The 15215-nt window shown below is 48.8% G+C and overlaps 1 protein-coding gene across 2 annotated transcripts in view; it reads left to right on the top strand.

Moving 5' to 3' along the window:
- Positions 1–15215, top strand: part of ITGA9 (integrin subunit alpha 9) — a 338515-nt gene that overhangs the window by 9763 nt on the left and 313537 nt on the right. For both annotated transcript variants that reach the window (XM_057705604.1, XM_057705605.1), the window contains exons 2-3: positions 6920–7047; positions 9244–9350. In XM_057705604.1, coding sequence (XP_057561587.1) covers positions 6920–7047; positions 9244–9350 — 235 coding nt within the window. The remainder of the gene's footprint in view (positions 1–6919; positions 7048–9243; positions 9351–15215) is intronic.

The raw sequence follows: 15215 nt of genomic DNA, 5'->3' as shown, positions 1-15215 counted from the left end.
CCCTGTGACTCTGTTCCTTCCCAGTTGGTCGTGGAATTCCATCTATTTCCTTTGCTGGGGAGTGAAGGGTTTGGTGTGGTCAGGTGGCTTTCCTGGCACTGAATCTCCCACTGTTCAGGTCTCAGCTGTGTTTTGCCCAGTAAGGGATGTGGAGTGATTCCTGGGATTTCCCTGAGGTGCGGTGGACACACAGTGATTGAATTCCACTCCTGTAACTAAAACGTGGGTCCCCAGGGAAGTTTTGGTTTGGGGATCAAATGCCTGAAAGCAAACCTAATAGGTTTAAGGTTTTTAATCCCCAGTTGCTGTCCTCAATCTGGCTGTAATTTTGCCCTATGGAATCACTGCTGCGGTATTTGTGGGGAGGGAGGGAGCCTTTGGGACGATGTCAGTTCCGAGCCTTCCCAAGGAGGCAGCTGTGGTTCAACCCTTTTCTGCCACCTGCTCCCCGGGGAATTGACCCACAGTTTGCTCTCAGGAGGTGAGGGATGGGTTCAGCGTAGGATGGACAGCTGCCCTGGAGCCTTGGTAATCAGCTTCCCCACACACGGGTCAACCAAGGAAGTGGCTGTGTTAGAAAAACAGAGGGCATTGAAACCGCCACCGTAGGAGGGAGTTCAGGGGGACTGGAAAGAGCATGCCCTTGGACATGGACACCCTGGGTTCAAATCCCAGCTTTGCCGCTTATCAGCAGTATGACCCACCACCTCTGAGTAAAATGCACAATACAAGCTACCTGATGGGATTGCCTTGAGCAGGAAATCAGACAACCCAGGAGCATAGCTGGGACTGGCAGATGAACCGATGGGCCACGTTTCCAAACAGGCGTGTGAACTGCTCATGAAGAGAGGTGGCACCTCGTCGTAGTTTTGATTTGCATTTCTCTGATAATTAGCGATGTGGAGCATCTTTTCATGTACCTGTTGGGCATCTGTGTGTCTTCTTTGGAGAAATGTCTGTTTAGGTCTTTTGCCTGTATTTTGATTGGGTTGTTTGTTTTGTTGTTGTTGAGTTGCGTGAGCCGTTTGTATATTTTGAAAGTTAAACCCTTGTCAGTTGCACCATTTGCAAATATTTTCTCCCCGTCTATAGGTTGTCTTTTCATTCTGTTTATGGTTTCCTTTGCTGTGCAAAAGCTTATGTTTGATTAGGTCCCATTTGTTTATTTTTACTTTTATTTCTGTTACCTCAGGAGACTGACCTAAGAAAACACTGGTACAATTTATATCAGAGAATGTTTTGCCTATGTTCTCTTCTAAACAACAAGGTCCTACTGTATAGCACAGGAAACTGTATTCAATATCCTGTGACAAACCATAATGGAAAAGAAAATGAAAAAGAATATATATGTATAACTGAGTCACTTTGCTGTACAACATTTTAAATCAACTATACTTCAATAAAATAAAAAAGGAGAAAGGGAAAGGCCAACCTCTGGGTAGCACCACGCCAACAATGTGCACGTTCTAGGAGAGCGAGAAGGAGATCGAAATTCAGCCTGATGGGGAGGAGAAAGACCGTCTTTCAGTTCCAAACCCCAGTCTGTCCTTTGGGGACAGAGCTTCCAATCCAAGTTCTAAGCTCGGGGCCACCTGCAGAGCCTCACGTGCCTTTCTCAGACAAGGTCACATGTGTGAGCGGCTGGTACCAGAGAGGGTTCTCGATACCTGCTGGCTCCCTTTTCCTCCTTTCTGGCTGACGTGGGATGGGCAGAGTTGGGGAGTTGGCACTGCACCCCACTGCCGGGGTGTGTGCTGCATTTGGGTCTTACCATGCTTTGTGGGCTCAGGCAAGTCCCATGGCCTTGTGTGGCCACTTGCTTCTCCATCTGTAAAGTGGGGATAAATACCAGGGCCTCACATAGGCTTGCTGTGAAGATGAAATGCAGTTCTTCCCTGAGGGAGCCTAGCCTAGTACCTGCACACCCCAGGAGCCTGATACAGGCTGGTTGTCCTTATAATTAGGAACCTGAGTTCTGAGTTAAGGAGGACACACTAAAACGTCTGGGAAGTTTGCCTGCATCTTTTTTTTTTTTTAATTTATTTTTATTTATTGGCTATGTTGGGTCTTCATTGCTGTGAATGGGCTTTCTATAGTTGTGGAGAGCGGGGGCTACTCTTCATTGCGGTGCAGAGGCTTCTCATTGCAGTGGCTTCTCTTGTGGAGCACGGGCTCTAGGCGAGCAGGCTTCAGTAGCTGTGGAGCATGGGCTCACTAGTTGTGGCTTGCAGGCTCTAGAGCACAGGCTCAGTAGTTGTGGCGCATAAGCTTAGTTGCTCCGCAGCATGTGGGATCTTCCTGGACCAGGACTCAAACCTATGTCCCGTGCATTGGCAGGTGGATTCTTAACCACTGTGCTGCCGGGGAAGCCCTTGCCTGCATCTTTAACCGGGCGGGGATGGGATAGGGGAGAGCCTCGCTTCTCAGGGGTCATCGGTTCATACTGGCCCCAGATGAATGTGATTATTTGCAATTAGTGTGGGTGGTTCTGTAACACTTTTTAGATTATAAGTCACGGGAGGAGCTTGTTAAAATGCACATTCTGATTTAGCAGGCTGGGGACGGGGCCTGAGATTCTACAGTCCCATCAGGCTCCCAGGTGTTTTCCATGTTGCTGGTCTGAGGACCGCACTTGAAGTAGCGAGCAAAGGTCCAAATCATTGGGAGCCTGTTGGTGGGGACACGTCTTTAGATGGTAACTGTACAGGGGAAAGAAACATCTTATTATCATGTCAAGAGTGCTGGGAAAGATTTTGGGTGGACATTTGAAGGGACTGGGATGTCTCTTTGTAACTCAGAACGAGAGCAGATGGCATCTTTTCAGCAGCATGCCCTGAACTCTGGGCCGTTGCCCTCTCTCTCGGGATCAGCCTGGCGAATAGCCAGCTGAATTAACTTCAGAGGAGGCGAGCTCATCGGCTGGCCTGCGGATCCGTCTTGCTGGCCAGCGGCCTAGGTAAAGAGCAGCACGAGGCTATGGAGGAAGCCACGATGTTCTGTAAACACAGAGATACAGGCTCGTCCTCCAGCGAGCCACCCCCGTGAATGTCATGCACACGTGTGCACACACGCCCCCTTATCTCTTGCTTCATTTCCTGTTACACGGGATTTGGGGGAAGAAAACCTCCTCTGAGCAGCTAGTTGTTATCAGTCCTGAATCAGCCATGGTTGTTAGAATCATTGAGTACCTCGGGCTTGGAAGGAAAATGTAATTCAGCATGTCCCTTCTCCAACTTCAGATTTTGAAATAAACTGCTTCTCTGTCTCAGCTGTTGGCTGGGGAAAGCAGTGCTGGGATTTAAGCTCTCCAGGGTCCTTCCTGCTTGGATACCTACGTATCTGTATCAAGAAGTCTGGAGCAGTGGCCCTCTGAAATGTCCAGGGTTCCAATGACAATGTAGGGGACACATTAGAGAAACAGGACATTGTTTCTTTCTCTTTTTTTTAATTAATTTTTTTAAAAATTATTTTTATTGGCTGTGCTGTGTCTTCATTGCTGCACACAGGCTTTCTCTAGTTGCAGCAAGCGGGGGCTCCTCATTGTGGTGGCTTCTCTTGTTGCAGAGCACAGGCTCTAGGCATGTGGGCTTCAGTAGTTGTGGCACATGGGCTCAATAGTTGTGGCTCACGGGCTCTAGAGCGCAGGCTCAGTAGTTGTGGCGCACGGGCTAAGTTGCTCCTCGGCATGTGGGATCTTCCTGGGGCAGGGATCAAACCCATGTCCCCTGCGTTGGCAGGCAGATTCTTAACCACTGCACCACCTAGGAAGTCCCAGGACGTTGTTTCTTGCAGCCATTTCCCTTCCTTTGTACGTGATGAATTCTCCCGCTTGCTTAGTTCTTGTGAGTTTTTAAAAAATAGCAGGAACTGCAACTGGTGTTTATTTGCTGTGCTGATATACATTTGGAGTTGGTGGGAATTTTTGGACCCAGCTCTGTTCCATGGGGGTTTTTGACTAGAGGAGGCATTTTACGTTCCACAGCTCCTACAACCTGCCGTGTGGAAAGGCGGTGGGTGTTTCCGTGTAGAGATGGCAAACTGCTAATTCCTCTCACCTGTGCAAACACAACCAGCCTTAGAGAGAGCTCAGCCCCAGAAGCCAGGGGGGAAATTGATCCCTTAATGTGGCTTTCTTCTCACTGGAGTTTTGTTTGGTGTGTCATCCTGCATTTGAGTAAGAGCAGTCGTGGGCCGGCCAAACTGCTCTCACATGGGTGCTGGAGGCAGCGTGGTCTGCTTGGGCAAGTGCTCACTAGGATTTCCAAAGGTGGTGGTTCCAGCCCTGCTTCTGCTTGGGGATTCTGCAGCTGCGGCCCACCCTGGTGAGGCTGAGGCTGGGAGCTGCCCAGGGAGCATTGGGTGGGGGGCGTGCAGATTCTGGGGTGTTACTGAGTGGCACCGGGCAGCTTGGGGGTGCCCTCACTGTTGGGGGCCTGGCTCCTCACACACCCCAGCGTGATATGATTTGATTCCTCATAGGATTAGATACCGACGCTCTAAGACGGACCTGGAAAGAACGGCTCCAGTAAGGAGACCCTTCCTATTCTGGGGGCTGGAGGTTTGGGCTTGGGGACCCACGTGCCTCCTTGTGAACCTGACACCACGTCTCTGAGCCAGATGAGGGTGGTGTCCTTTGCGGGGTCTGCCAGCCGTTGCTGAAGGCCCACCTGAGGATCTCAGTCCTCCTTGTCTGATCTGGAGATCTCCACCCCTTCGCTCCGTCGGAGCGTCGGAGGGGAGCAGTGTCATTCTGAGACCAGGGTCAGGGTGAACGTTCAAAATCCCAAGATGAAGGTGGCTTTTAGGACAGAGTGAGTGGGAGGCTTCGTCAGCTTTCTGAAGCCCCAGGGAGGCTGCTGCAGGTCCTTCTAACCTATGCTTTTAGACACCTTTTCCAGAGATGCATGACAGAGAATGCTTTCCATTCCAAGGCAAGAGGGAAATGATCTGTTTCACAACGTGCCCAATACCCTTGGGAGGGAATCGCAGCTCCTTTCTGGGCTGCTTGAGACACAGAGCAGCTCACATTCCCACTGAGCAGTGACTTGGCACTGTCCACTCGTTGAACATCAGCCTGGGTTTTGTTTAAAGTTTCATCGTACAGGTCCTTGTAGCTCGGCACCAATCATTCCTGACTGGGGGTAGTTAGTATTCTTTGCTACAGCTCTCTGGCTGACTGTTTTCCAGAAACAATGCAGAAAACTGTAGGTCAGGATTGTGTTTGTAACATCTGGAGGGGAACGTGTGCCATTCCCCCGTGTTCCCCCAAATGTGTGTCTCCGTCATCTTGGCACGTCTTGCTTTTTTTCCTTCAGCAGGCAAGGGCCCTGCTGGGAACGGCTCATCCCCAGGGCAGCTTTTCAGTTCAAGATGAAAGACGCACAGCCACGTTCTTGCCCTGTGGTAGGCAAACTCTTCTGTCTCTGCTTTGCGTTGGGCTAGAGCAGCGGTCCCCAGCCTTTTTGGCACCGGGGACCAGTTTTCTGGAAGACGATTTTTCCATGGAAAGGGGCTGGGGGGGTTCAGGTGGTCATGCGAGGGATGGGGAGCGGCAGATGAAGCTTTGCTCCCTCGCCCGCCACTCACCTCCTGCTGTGTGGCCCAGTTCCTAACAGGCCGCGCGGACTGGTACTGGCCCGTGGCCCGGGGGTGGGGGACCACAGGGCTAGAGGATGCAGTTTATAATTCCACACCGCTGCCGCCTCTTTCCTCTCACCCCTCAGTGTACACATTGTGTGTGTCGGGGAGGGGCACGAGGGGGACGCAGGAGAAATGGCGTTTCTAAATTTCTTATTTTTTATTTATTCACTAACATTAAAAACAAAATTGAGGTGTAAACCATCCAGAAAAGTGCCCAGGACATATATATATATACAATTGAATAAATTTTCACAAATTTGTATAAACCCCACTCAGGCTGAAAAAGAGAACATGTGAAGCACCTCGCTCCAGCATCCCTCCTCCCGGGTCGCCGCTCCCTTTGCCCCAGAGGTAGCCTTTTCCTGCCCTTTAACGCAGCAATGCAACTTCACCTGCTTTTGGGCAACAGGTAAATGGAATCGGGCAGTGGGCACGCGCCGCCCCCAGTGCCTTCCGCTCAGCGTGTGTGAGATTCATCCGTGAGGTTGCAGTTGACTGTTCATTGATTTTCATGGCTGTGTTGAATCCTGTTTGCACCCCACAGTCTATTTACGCATTCTAGCACCGATGGGTCTTTGGGTTTCTTCTCGTTTGGGGCCGTTGTGTACCCAGCTGTGCACATCTTGGGCGTGTCTCCTGTAGACATACGTGTGCGTTTCTGCTGGGTGTGTTCCCAGATATGAGATTGCTGGGTCAGAAGGCAGGCATGTTTTCCGCTTTCTCGGGAACTGTTGAGTCGCTTTTCCGGAGGGGTTGTGATGCTTTACCCTCCCCACAGCAGGGTGTGAGGGTCCCAGGTGCTGCATCTCCTGGCCGGCGCTTGGCGTTTCTGGTCTTTGGGGTTTTAGCCTTCTAGGTGGTGTGAGGTGGTGTCTCATTTGGATTTCTGTGATAACTAATAGAGTTGAGCACCTTTTCATGTGTTTATTGGCCATTTATCTTCCTTCAAGGATCTGTTCAAGTCTTTGGTCTGTTATTCGATTGATTTGTCTGTATTTTTGGTATTGATCTGCGGGAGTTCTTTATCTATTCTGGATAGGAACTCTTTGCTGGTGGTGTGTGTTCCCAGCCAAACTCAGATTTTTTCCAAGCACGTTAAAATCACAACAGGTTCACTATAGGAGTCCCTCCCCTCTCCCCCCAGCACTGTGTAATGCTGGGGTATGATCTCCCAGGGAGCATTTAGACAGCATACCCGTGGCTGGGTGAGGATTTAACCATTGGCTGCCCTTTCTTGCTGCTGGATTGTGACCGAATGCCCTTTCTTCTCCATGTGCAGGGTCCTTGTGGGCGCACCAAAGGCGGATTCCAAGTACAGCACTTCAGTGAAGTCCCCTGGGGCTGTGTTTAAGTGCCGCATCCATACCAACCCTGACCGGAGATGCACCGAACTGGACATGGCTCGAGGTGGGTGGATTTTCCCTGCCAAGATGGGAATGGGTATCACACCCTCACCCTTTGCTCTTTTTCTTCTTGATTATTCATCTACTTTTCCTTCCTTCCTTCCACCCACCTACCCATCACACAGTGAGTACCTGTTACTTCCTAAGCACTGGAATACACCAAAGATCCTATCCCAGGCCTTATAAATTAACAGGCAAAAGAGACATTGAAACAAATAATTGAGTGTGAGAACATCAGAGGGGAGGTAAGAATTTGATCTGATCTAGATTGGAGGGTCTGGGGCAGTGACTTTTACATATGATTGGAAAGATGCACAGCGATTAGCTGGGCAGGTACAGGAGGCAGAATCTCCAAGTGCAGGAAGGTTTGTGCCATTTTAAAATTCCGAGCAAGCACAGTGTCACTGGAGTGGTGGATAGGGAGCGTGGAAGCAGAGGAGGTTGGTGAGGCGGGCTGGGGCTGGACCACGCAGGGCCCAGCAGGCTGGGATAAGGTGTCAGGATTCTACTCTGTGTGCAAGGTGGGAGGCCTTTAAAAGCAATGTTAGGTTTATGTTTTAAGTAGGAAAAGATGTGATTGAGGGATGTTTTTAAAGGTCTGGTGGAAAATACAGCACCTTTGGAATCAAATCTGCCTGGGTTCAGAGCCCAACTCTGCCAGTTACTCATGGAGACTTACTGGGAATGTCCCAGAGCCTCTTTGGCCTCAGTTGCCTCACGAGTAAAATCAGAAGGAAGATAGCTATCTCACAAGGATTACCTTGTGAGAGGATTGATCAGATAATAGATGAATACACAGAATTGTGCTTGGCGCATAGTAGGTTCTCAACAAGTAGGAGATATTTTAATGTAAGCATCACTTTGAGTCCCCACTTTCTCCAAAGTCCTTTCCCCTCAAGATCTTGTAACTATTATTTTCTTTAACGAAGAATTGTCATGATTTTCTTTACAAGAATGGGAGAGGTGTCCATGGTGTCTATGACTGGTTTGCGGGCTGTTTGTTACTGGTACATAACAAAGTAAGGAGCTTACTTTGTAGTATAAATCAATGTACTGCTTCCTTCCTTGAGAAAGTCTTGCTATGAAAAAAATTTGGCTGAATTAAACAATATATGTGGTGGTAGAGTCCATTTACATCTTGTTGCAAGTTCCTTATTTGCGAGCTGGTAATGTAATTGGGGGTGGGGGGCAAGCGTGCAGGCGTTACCACGAGACCTAGCGAGAGGCAGTTAGCGCGAGACCGTTAGCACGGCTGTTAGAGGTCCTGCTCCACCAGTGGTCAGCGGGGCAGTGGTCCTCGTGGTGGAGAGTGAGGTGAGAGGCGGATCGCGGCCTTCTCCCCGGGGCCCTCCAGGCCCTCCGGCCTCAGGCTGCAGGTGAGCTGGGGGCCCGGGGACAGGCCGAGGGCTGTGTCCTGCAGAGCCCTCTCCACGGCTGCCCACGGGCCGGGCGGAGGCAGACCTCCCCCCCATCCCTACCTCTGTGACCTGATAGCGGCAGCAGTCACCCCGGGTCGCAGTCCGCGGGACCCGGCCCCTGTTTGGGTGGCCTGAGGGCCGGCGGGAACCTGGGCGCCTGGCTTCCCCAGTGATGACGGCTGGGCAGGGTTTGGGGACCCGGCCCCGAGGGCGCTGCCAGCTGCCAGCCACTGCCTCAGCCGGGCTGAGCACGGGCGGGAGGACCCAGGCTGGGTGCAGGACCAGCGCTCCCGGGTGGGGTGACTGGCCCGCACAGGGAGCCCCTCCTCTTAACCAGGCCTGGACCTCGAAGGGCGAAAGTTGAGCCTTGAGATCTTCCCTTTCTTGTCATAACAGAGAATAACGTTTGTTGGTGGAGGTTTACAGGCACATCGTGACCTGACCGTGACCTGATCTCAAGAACAAAGCACTTGACACCAAGAAGTTGGCAATAACTAACCATACTCCGCCCTCACCTTTCCCATGAAAGGGGTCTGCTGAGAGCGTTCAGGGAGTTTGGGGTTTTTTAAGGCTCGAGCCACCGTCTCTTTGCAGGGCCCTGAAGGAAACCTTTCTCTGCTCCAAACTCTGACTTTGGTATTGTTTGGCCTCACCGTGCTTTGGGCACACGGACTTGTGTTTGGTAACAGTAACGAACGCTTGGGTTGTAGTCTGCCCTTTGGAGAGCAGACAGCAGGACAGCATTCTTCAATTCAAGCCTGACTTTTCCCTCTTTCCTCCAGGGAAGAGTCGGGGCACGTCCTGTGGAAAGACCTGCCGGGAAGACCGAGATGATGAGTGGATGGGAGTGAGCCTGGCCCGGCAGCCCAAGGGTGATGGCCGCGTACTGGTAAGGCTTCCTGGGGGAGCCATGGGGAGGATGTGGCACCCTGGAAATGAATGACCTTGACCCCTTAGGAAAGCTGAATGGCATGCCAATAAGGACATGGCTGTGAGATTGCTTCTTCTGCACTACTACTTGGACAAATGATTAATCTTTTTATTTTCTTCATCTGTCAAATGTTAATAATGTCTGTCCCAGGGTGCTGCGATGTGGCTATTGAAAAATGACAAATGAAATGTAGGTGAAAAGTGCTTTGTAAATCTCGTTCATTACATAAGCATTTTCTTGTGGGTATCTTTTTAAACTGAGGTGTAATTTACATAAAATGCACAGATCTTAAGATTACAGTTTGGGTTTTAACATTTGTACACACCTGTGTGACCACTCACCCATCGAGATATAGAATATTTCTGTTGTTCCCAAAAGTTCTCTTATGTTTCTTACTAGTCAACTCCTCCCGCTTTGAGGCAACCACGGTTATGATTTCTATTATTTACTTCTGCTTTTTCTAGAACTTCATATAAATGGAATCCTACAGTGTGTGTTTTTGTGTGTAAGACTTTTTTCACTCAAAAGAATAGTTTTGAGATTAATCTGTGTTGTGTATATCAGTACTTCATTCCTATTTATTCCTACACAGTATTCTATTTTATGAAATACATACACATTGTTTTAAAATAGTCATTTATTTGCCTCCCAAAGTGCAGATGACATATTCTGAGCCATTAGGTGCTTCGAGGGAGATGCAAAGAAAAAAAGATGTCTTTGCCCTTGAGACTTGTGATATGCTCGGACCGCCCAGTAAGGCAGTCACCAGCCACATGTAGTCATTTAAATTTATCAGAATTAGATAAAAAATTCAGTTCAGTCACTCTAGTCACATTTCAAGTGCTCAGTAGTCACAGGTGTCTGCTGGCTGCTGTGTTGACCGGCACAGAGGAAACATTTCCATCATTGTAGAGCGTTTTATTGCCCTCAACAAAATCTCTAACTGACCCAGAGGTCTTCTTTTGTCCATTTTTGTCTTTTACACTTTTCTCTGGAGGTATAACACTAAAGTTCTTAACATGCACAATTTCAGTGAAGAGCTGGGTGGATGTTTTCCTGTACACTTACTCGTATCTGACTTCATAGCCTTTTCTTGGAAGCTGTATAAAGATTTTTGTCGTAAAAGAGTGAAATAAAGAAGGGAAAATAATACTAGCTGCCGTTTATGGAGAGCTTCCTCTGGGCCACGGGCTGTAAAGCTGAGGGTTTCGCATATATTTAATGCCCCGGGGAAAACAGGTTTTCCTTAAAAATCTAGGCAAAGTGTTTCCGACCCCTCACTGAGGAGCCCATTTTGTGTTAGACTTCTCTGTGGCAGAGACTGTTGGTCTGAATTCCGCCTGCCTTCCCAGCACAAATTAAGCATCTCGCCATCAGACCCCTTTGGGGAGGGAGGAAGCAGCTGGATGCCGTCACCAGCATCGGAGGGCCTCCCTACTGGACATGGAAGTCCTGTTGAGGCCCCCACCCCACTGTTTGCCTTGGTTTCCAGCCCTTTAATCACTGTCGCCTGCTGCCCCGGACCCTCTCCAGCCTCTGCCTTCCCCCAGAGGTGCTGGCCTGACCCTGACTGCGTGGCCAGGCCCCAGGAGGCTTGTCTGCCATCCTAGGGGAAGGAAGGGAAGAAGCGGGCCTATCTATAAATCAGAGTGGCCCTGAGGTCGATATTAAGAACAAAGGAGGTGGTGACCTGGTGACAGCACAATACACAGGGTTCCCGAGAGCCTTGAACCTAGATCCAGAGGTTGCTCCCACGAAGCCGCTTCCCCTCCCCTCGGAAGGATGACCTCCACGTGGCCGAGAGCTTCTTTCCGAAGGGTTCTACATTATTGCAGATGAGTATCAGGAGGGGGCCATCTCTGTGGACATGAAGAGCAGGGAGGATCACAGGGACAGTTGAGCCAAAGAGGCTGAGAAGGCAGAACTGGAGTCTTTGTGCCAATGGTGCTGTGATAATCCTGTCCTAATTCATTGCAGGCAGAGCTAATTTTCTCGTGTTTTACACAATTACTGCATCATCCATTCAATAAGCCACTCTGGGGGGGTGGTGGGCGGGGAAGGAGGGGCATCCAACAGCATCTGCTTTCCTCATGGCTTTTTAATATTGTGGTCAAAAACGACATGAAATTTGCCATTGTTTCCATTGTTACGTGCACAGTATAGTAATGTCAACTATATGCACATCATTGTACAGCAGACTTCTAGAACTTTTTCATCTTGCAAAACAAAATCTTAACTCATCGAACAATAACTCGCCCTCACCCCGTTCCCCCAGCCCCAGGCAACTTTCTTTTCTTAAGAGTTTGGCTACTTTACACACTGCACGATTCCATTTGTAGGAGGCATGTGTCTTTTTGTGACTAGCTTATTTCACTTGGCATAGTGTCCTCAAGTTTCATCCATATTGTAGCATAGGACAGGATTTCCTTAACTTTTAAGGCTGAATAGTATTTTACTGTACATGTATACCACATTTTCTTTATCCATTCATCCACTGAGGGATGTTTGGGTTGCTTCCATGTCTTTTTTTTTTTTTTTTTTTTGACTGTGTCGTGTGGCGTGCAGGATCTTAGTACCCTGACCAGGGATCGAACCCAGGCCCCCTGCAGTGGAAGCTCAGAGCCCCAACCACCGGACCACCAGGGACATCCTGCTTGCACGTCTTGGCTGTTGTGAATAATGCTGCTGTGAACATGGACATGCAAATCTCTTTTCGAGATCCTGTTTTCAGTTTTTTTGTATATGTACCCAGAAGTGGGATTGCTAAATCCTATGGTACTTCTATTTTTAATTTTTTGAGGAACCTCTATACTGTTTTCCACAGTCGCTGTACCATTTTACATCCCCACCAACAGTGCACAAGGGGAGGGTTCCAGTATCTCCATGTCTTTGTCAACACTTTTTGTTTTTTAATGGTGGCCGTCCTAATGGGTATGAGGTGGCATCTCATTGTGACTTGTATTGCCCTACTGATTAGTGATGTTGAGCATCTTTTCACGTGCTTGTTGGCCATTGGTACGTCTTCTTTGGAAAATGTCTGTTCCGGTTCTTTGCTTATTTTTAAATTGGATTGTTCTTTGTTGAGTTGTTCTCGTGGCTTTTTGCACGTGTGCCATCTCACCAGGAAAGGTCTGTGCCAAGTCCCCTCTGTCCTCCCTGGTTTAGACTCTGCCACCTCCGTGAAGCCTCTCATCGGTGATGGTGCTGTCTAGAACAAGCTTGGCATCTTTTGTGAGGTTAGGAACTCGACATTATGTCGTTACCTTATGTGCATAACTTATTTCGTGTGTATATGTCCTTTTTAATGGAAACCACTTGGGGACAGAGACCAAATCTTCTACCCTTTTAACTCTCAGCACATGGAGAAGGTCTCTCCAAGGAGTGGAGTCTGAAAGTGTATTTGAATAACGTAGGGGCCGAGTGTCAATGTTAAAACAATTAGAAACCAAATCAGTTGCCCTCTCTTCTGGTAGCAGTTGATAGAAGCTTGAGGCAAAGGCTGTACAATGCCCCTAGGAGATGACAGGTGACAGCAGGATGCAAGGAGTCGGCACCTGGTCCATATTCATGTTTTGGAGGCTTCACATCCATTTGCTTTTTCTTTAATGTTTTATTTCTACCTGTCAAAGCTTTCTGGGAGGCAGGGATTTATTTTAAAATTAAGAACAGGAAGATATGTGTTATTCAAACATGTTTTGAGAACTCGGGAGGTGCCTAGGGCTGTGGGCATGGCACCTGTATCCCCGAGGAGCATGGCATTGGATTCCAGGGTTGGGCTTGACAAGGGAGAGGTGGGCTGGCTTGAACATGGCATCTAGTGCTGATTTCAACGTGAAGAACAGATAGAGAGACTGAAAGCTGTGACAGTGAGCCAAGTGTCTCAGTGACACATGGCATTTTCTGGCCCGTGAACTCGGCAGTCAGCTCTGGCAAGACCCAGGATATTGGGCTGGTCTGGCAGGCTGCTCTTGGCGCAGTACCTGCCAGTCTCAGATCCACACACGCTGTGGTTCCTTCCATCATCCCAGGGAACAAATGATGCCGCGTGTGAACACAGCATCGGGATCAGAGGCAAGCCTCTTCCCTTCCTGCACCCCCACTCCGCACTCCCAGGTGCAGATGACAGTTAAAGAAATAGGGGGAAAAATTACTTCTGGTGATAAGCACCCAACAAACCCAGCACGGGCACTGAGTCGTCTCTCAGACCTGAGAGACCAGCGCACAGTGTTCAAGTCTGAAATTTCTGCTTTTCAGCAGAGTCTGCGAGGCTCAGACAATAACTAAAGTCAGCATCTAGCTGACTTCTGGGAGGAAGCAGTGTTCTCCCGCTCTATCTCTTGGCTGTTTCCTTTCCGAGCATCAGGGCAGTTACTATCTATTCACCACTTCTCATCTGTCCATTTTTTCAAAGCCACAGGATACATTTTTGCATTTACTTCTTTTGCTTTGTTTCCTGATTTTTTTTTAAGTGAGCTTTTTGTTGAGCTGTAACATCCATGCAGGAAAGTGCACAAATCATCTGTGTCCATCTTGGTGAAGTTTCAGTAGCTGAACATTCTCAGAATGAGTTTCCCAGAACCCCAGAAGTCACCTTCCCTGGACTTCCCAGGCCATTCCCTCCTCCCTGGGAGGGGGAGCTTCTTTGGCGAGTGGAATCTGTGGCATCAGGGCCCCGATCCCCTCTACTCCCTGTTCGCAGCGGCACAGGGCCTGGCCCAGGCTGTGCTGGATGGACCTGAGGCGTGGGAAAAGCTCTGGCCACTTGTGCATGGCAAATATATGTGTAAGAGGGTGGGGGAGGAGGGCGGCGGGGTGGAGGGGAGGAGACTTATGTGCCTTTGTGGCTGAGCCGTCTGGAAAGGCCCGGTACCCACTACCTCCAGGAAGGACCTGTGTTTCCATACAACAAGAAAGGCCTTCGAAATATACTCATCACTTTATTCTTTTGGGAGGAAAAACAACCCTTATAACTTGAAATATCTCAGATGCTAAGATTTGGGGTGGTCCTAGACCTTCCCCTCCTTTTGTTATAATTCTTTGGAATCTGAGTTGGAATAAGTCTTGCTGTTTCCAGAGGGTGCTCTCTTTTTCCTGCTGGTCCTCCCTGCTCTGCCTCCTCCTTCCCTTGCAGCAGAACTCATTTGGAGAGATTGATGGAGATATTAATGCTTTGGAGACAGTCCCTAGGAATTTTTCTTAATGTAGGAGTCAGATTGACATGTGTGTAAATATAAGGGATAATCGGGGCTAAACAAAGTCTTTTCTTCCTGTAATTTACGTTCAGAGACACTTTTCCTTGTTTTCTTACATGCAAACTGCCTTTGACACTTTGACCTGTGACCTCACAGAGTGCCTTAATTTTAGTTTAGTTTACTGTGAAATGCAATCTTTGGATCTTCTAGAAATTCCCCGAGATCACTCCTTAAATAGTTTATGGCACTTAAAAAACAGACAATAAGCTAGACATTAAATATGGAAAGTCCGTCCTTGTAAGAGCCAGCATGTGTCGTGTTAAACACCCGCCTCGGCCTGTTACAGTCTCTCTAACCCAGAAATACAGTAACACGTGGTAAGCCCATGTGCCAAATCCATAAACTAAGATATAACTAATTTACCAGCTACTTAGATGGTGAATGATTCAAGTTTGCAAGCTATCAGAATTTGGGTAGAAATAAAGTAAAAATAAAAAAACTTAGTGGAATGGAGTGACTATCCACCCAGGGATACTGTTGTTCAGAGTCTTGCCTGATATGGTTTCAGTCTATTGAGAAATGTGCTGGAAGCACAGAACGGTACCACGTGGGGAGGAGCGAGGGTGATTTG

This window comes from Hippopotamus amphibius, chromosome 13 (genome assembly GCF_030028045.1).
Source record: "Hippopotamus amphibius kiboko isolate mHipAmp2 chromosome 13, mHipAmp2.hap2, whole genome shotgun sequence".
Taxonomy (NCBI): Eukaryota; Metazoa; Chordata; class Mammalia; order Artiodactyla; family Hippopotamidae; genus Hippopotamus; species Hippopotamus amphibius.
The sequence above is the reverse complement of the archived record's forward strand: the minus strand, read 5'-3'. Positions and strand labels throughout refer to the sequence as shown.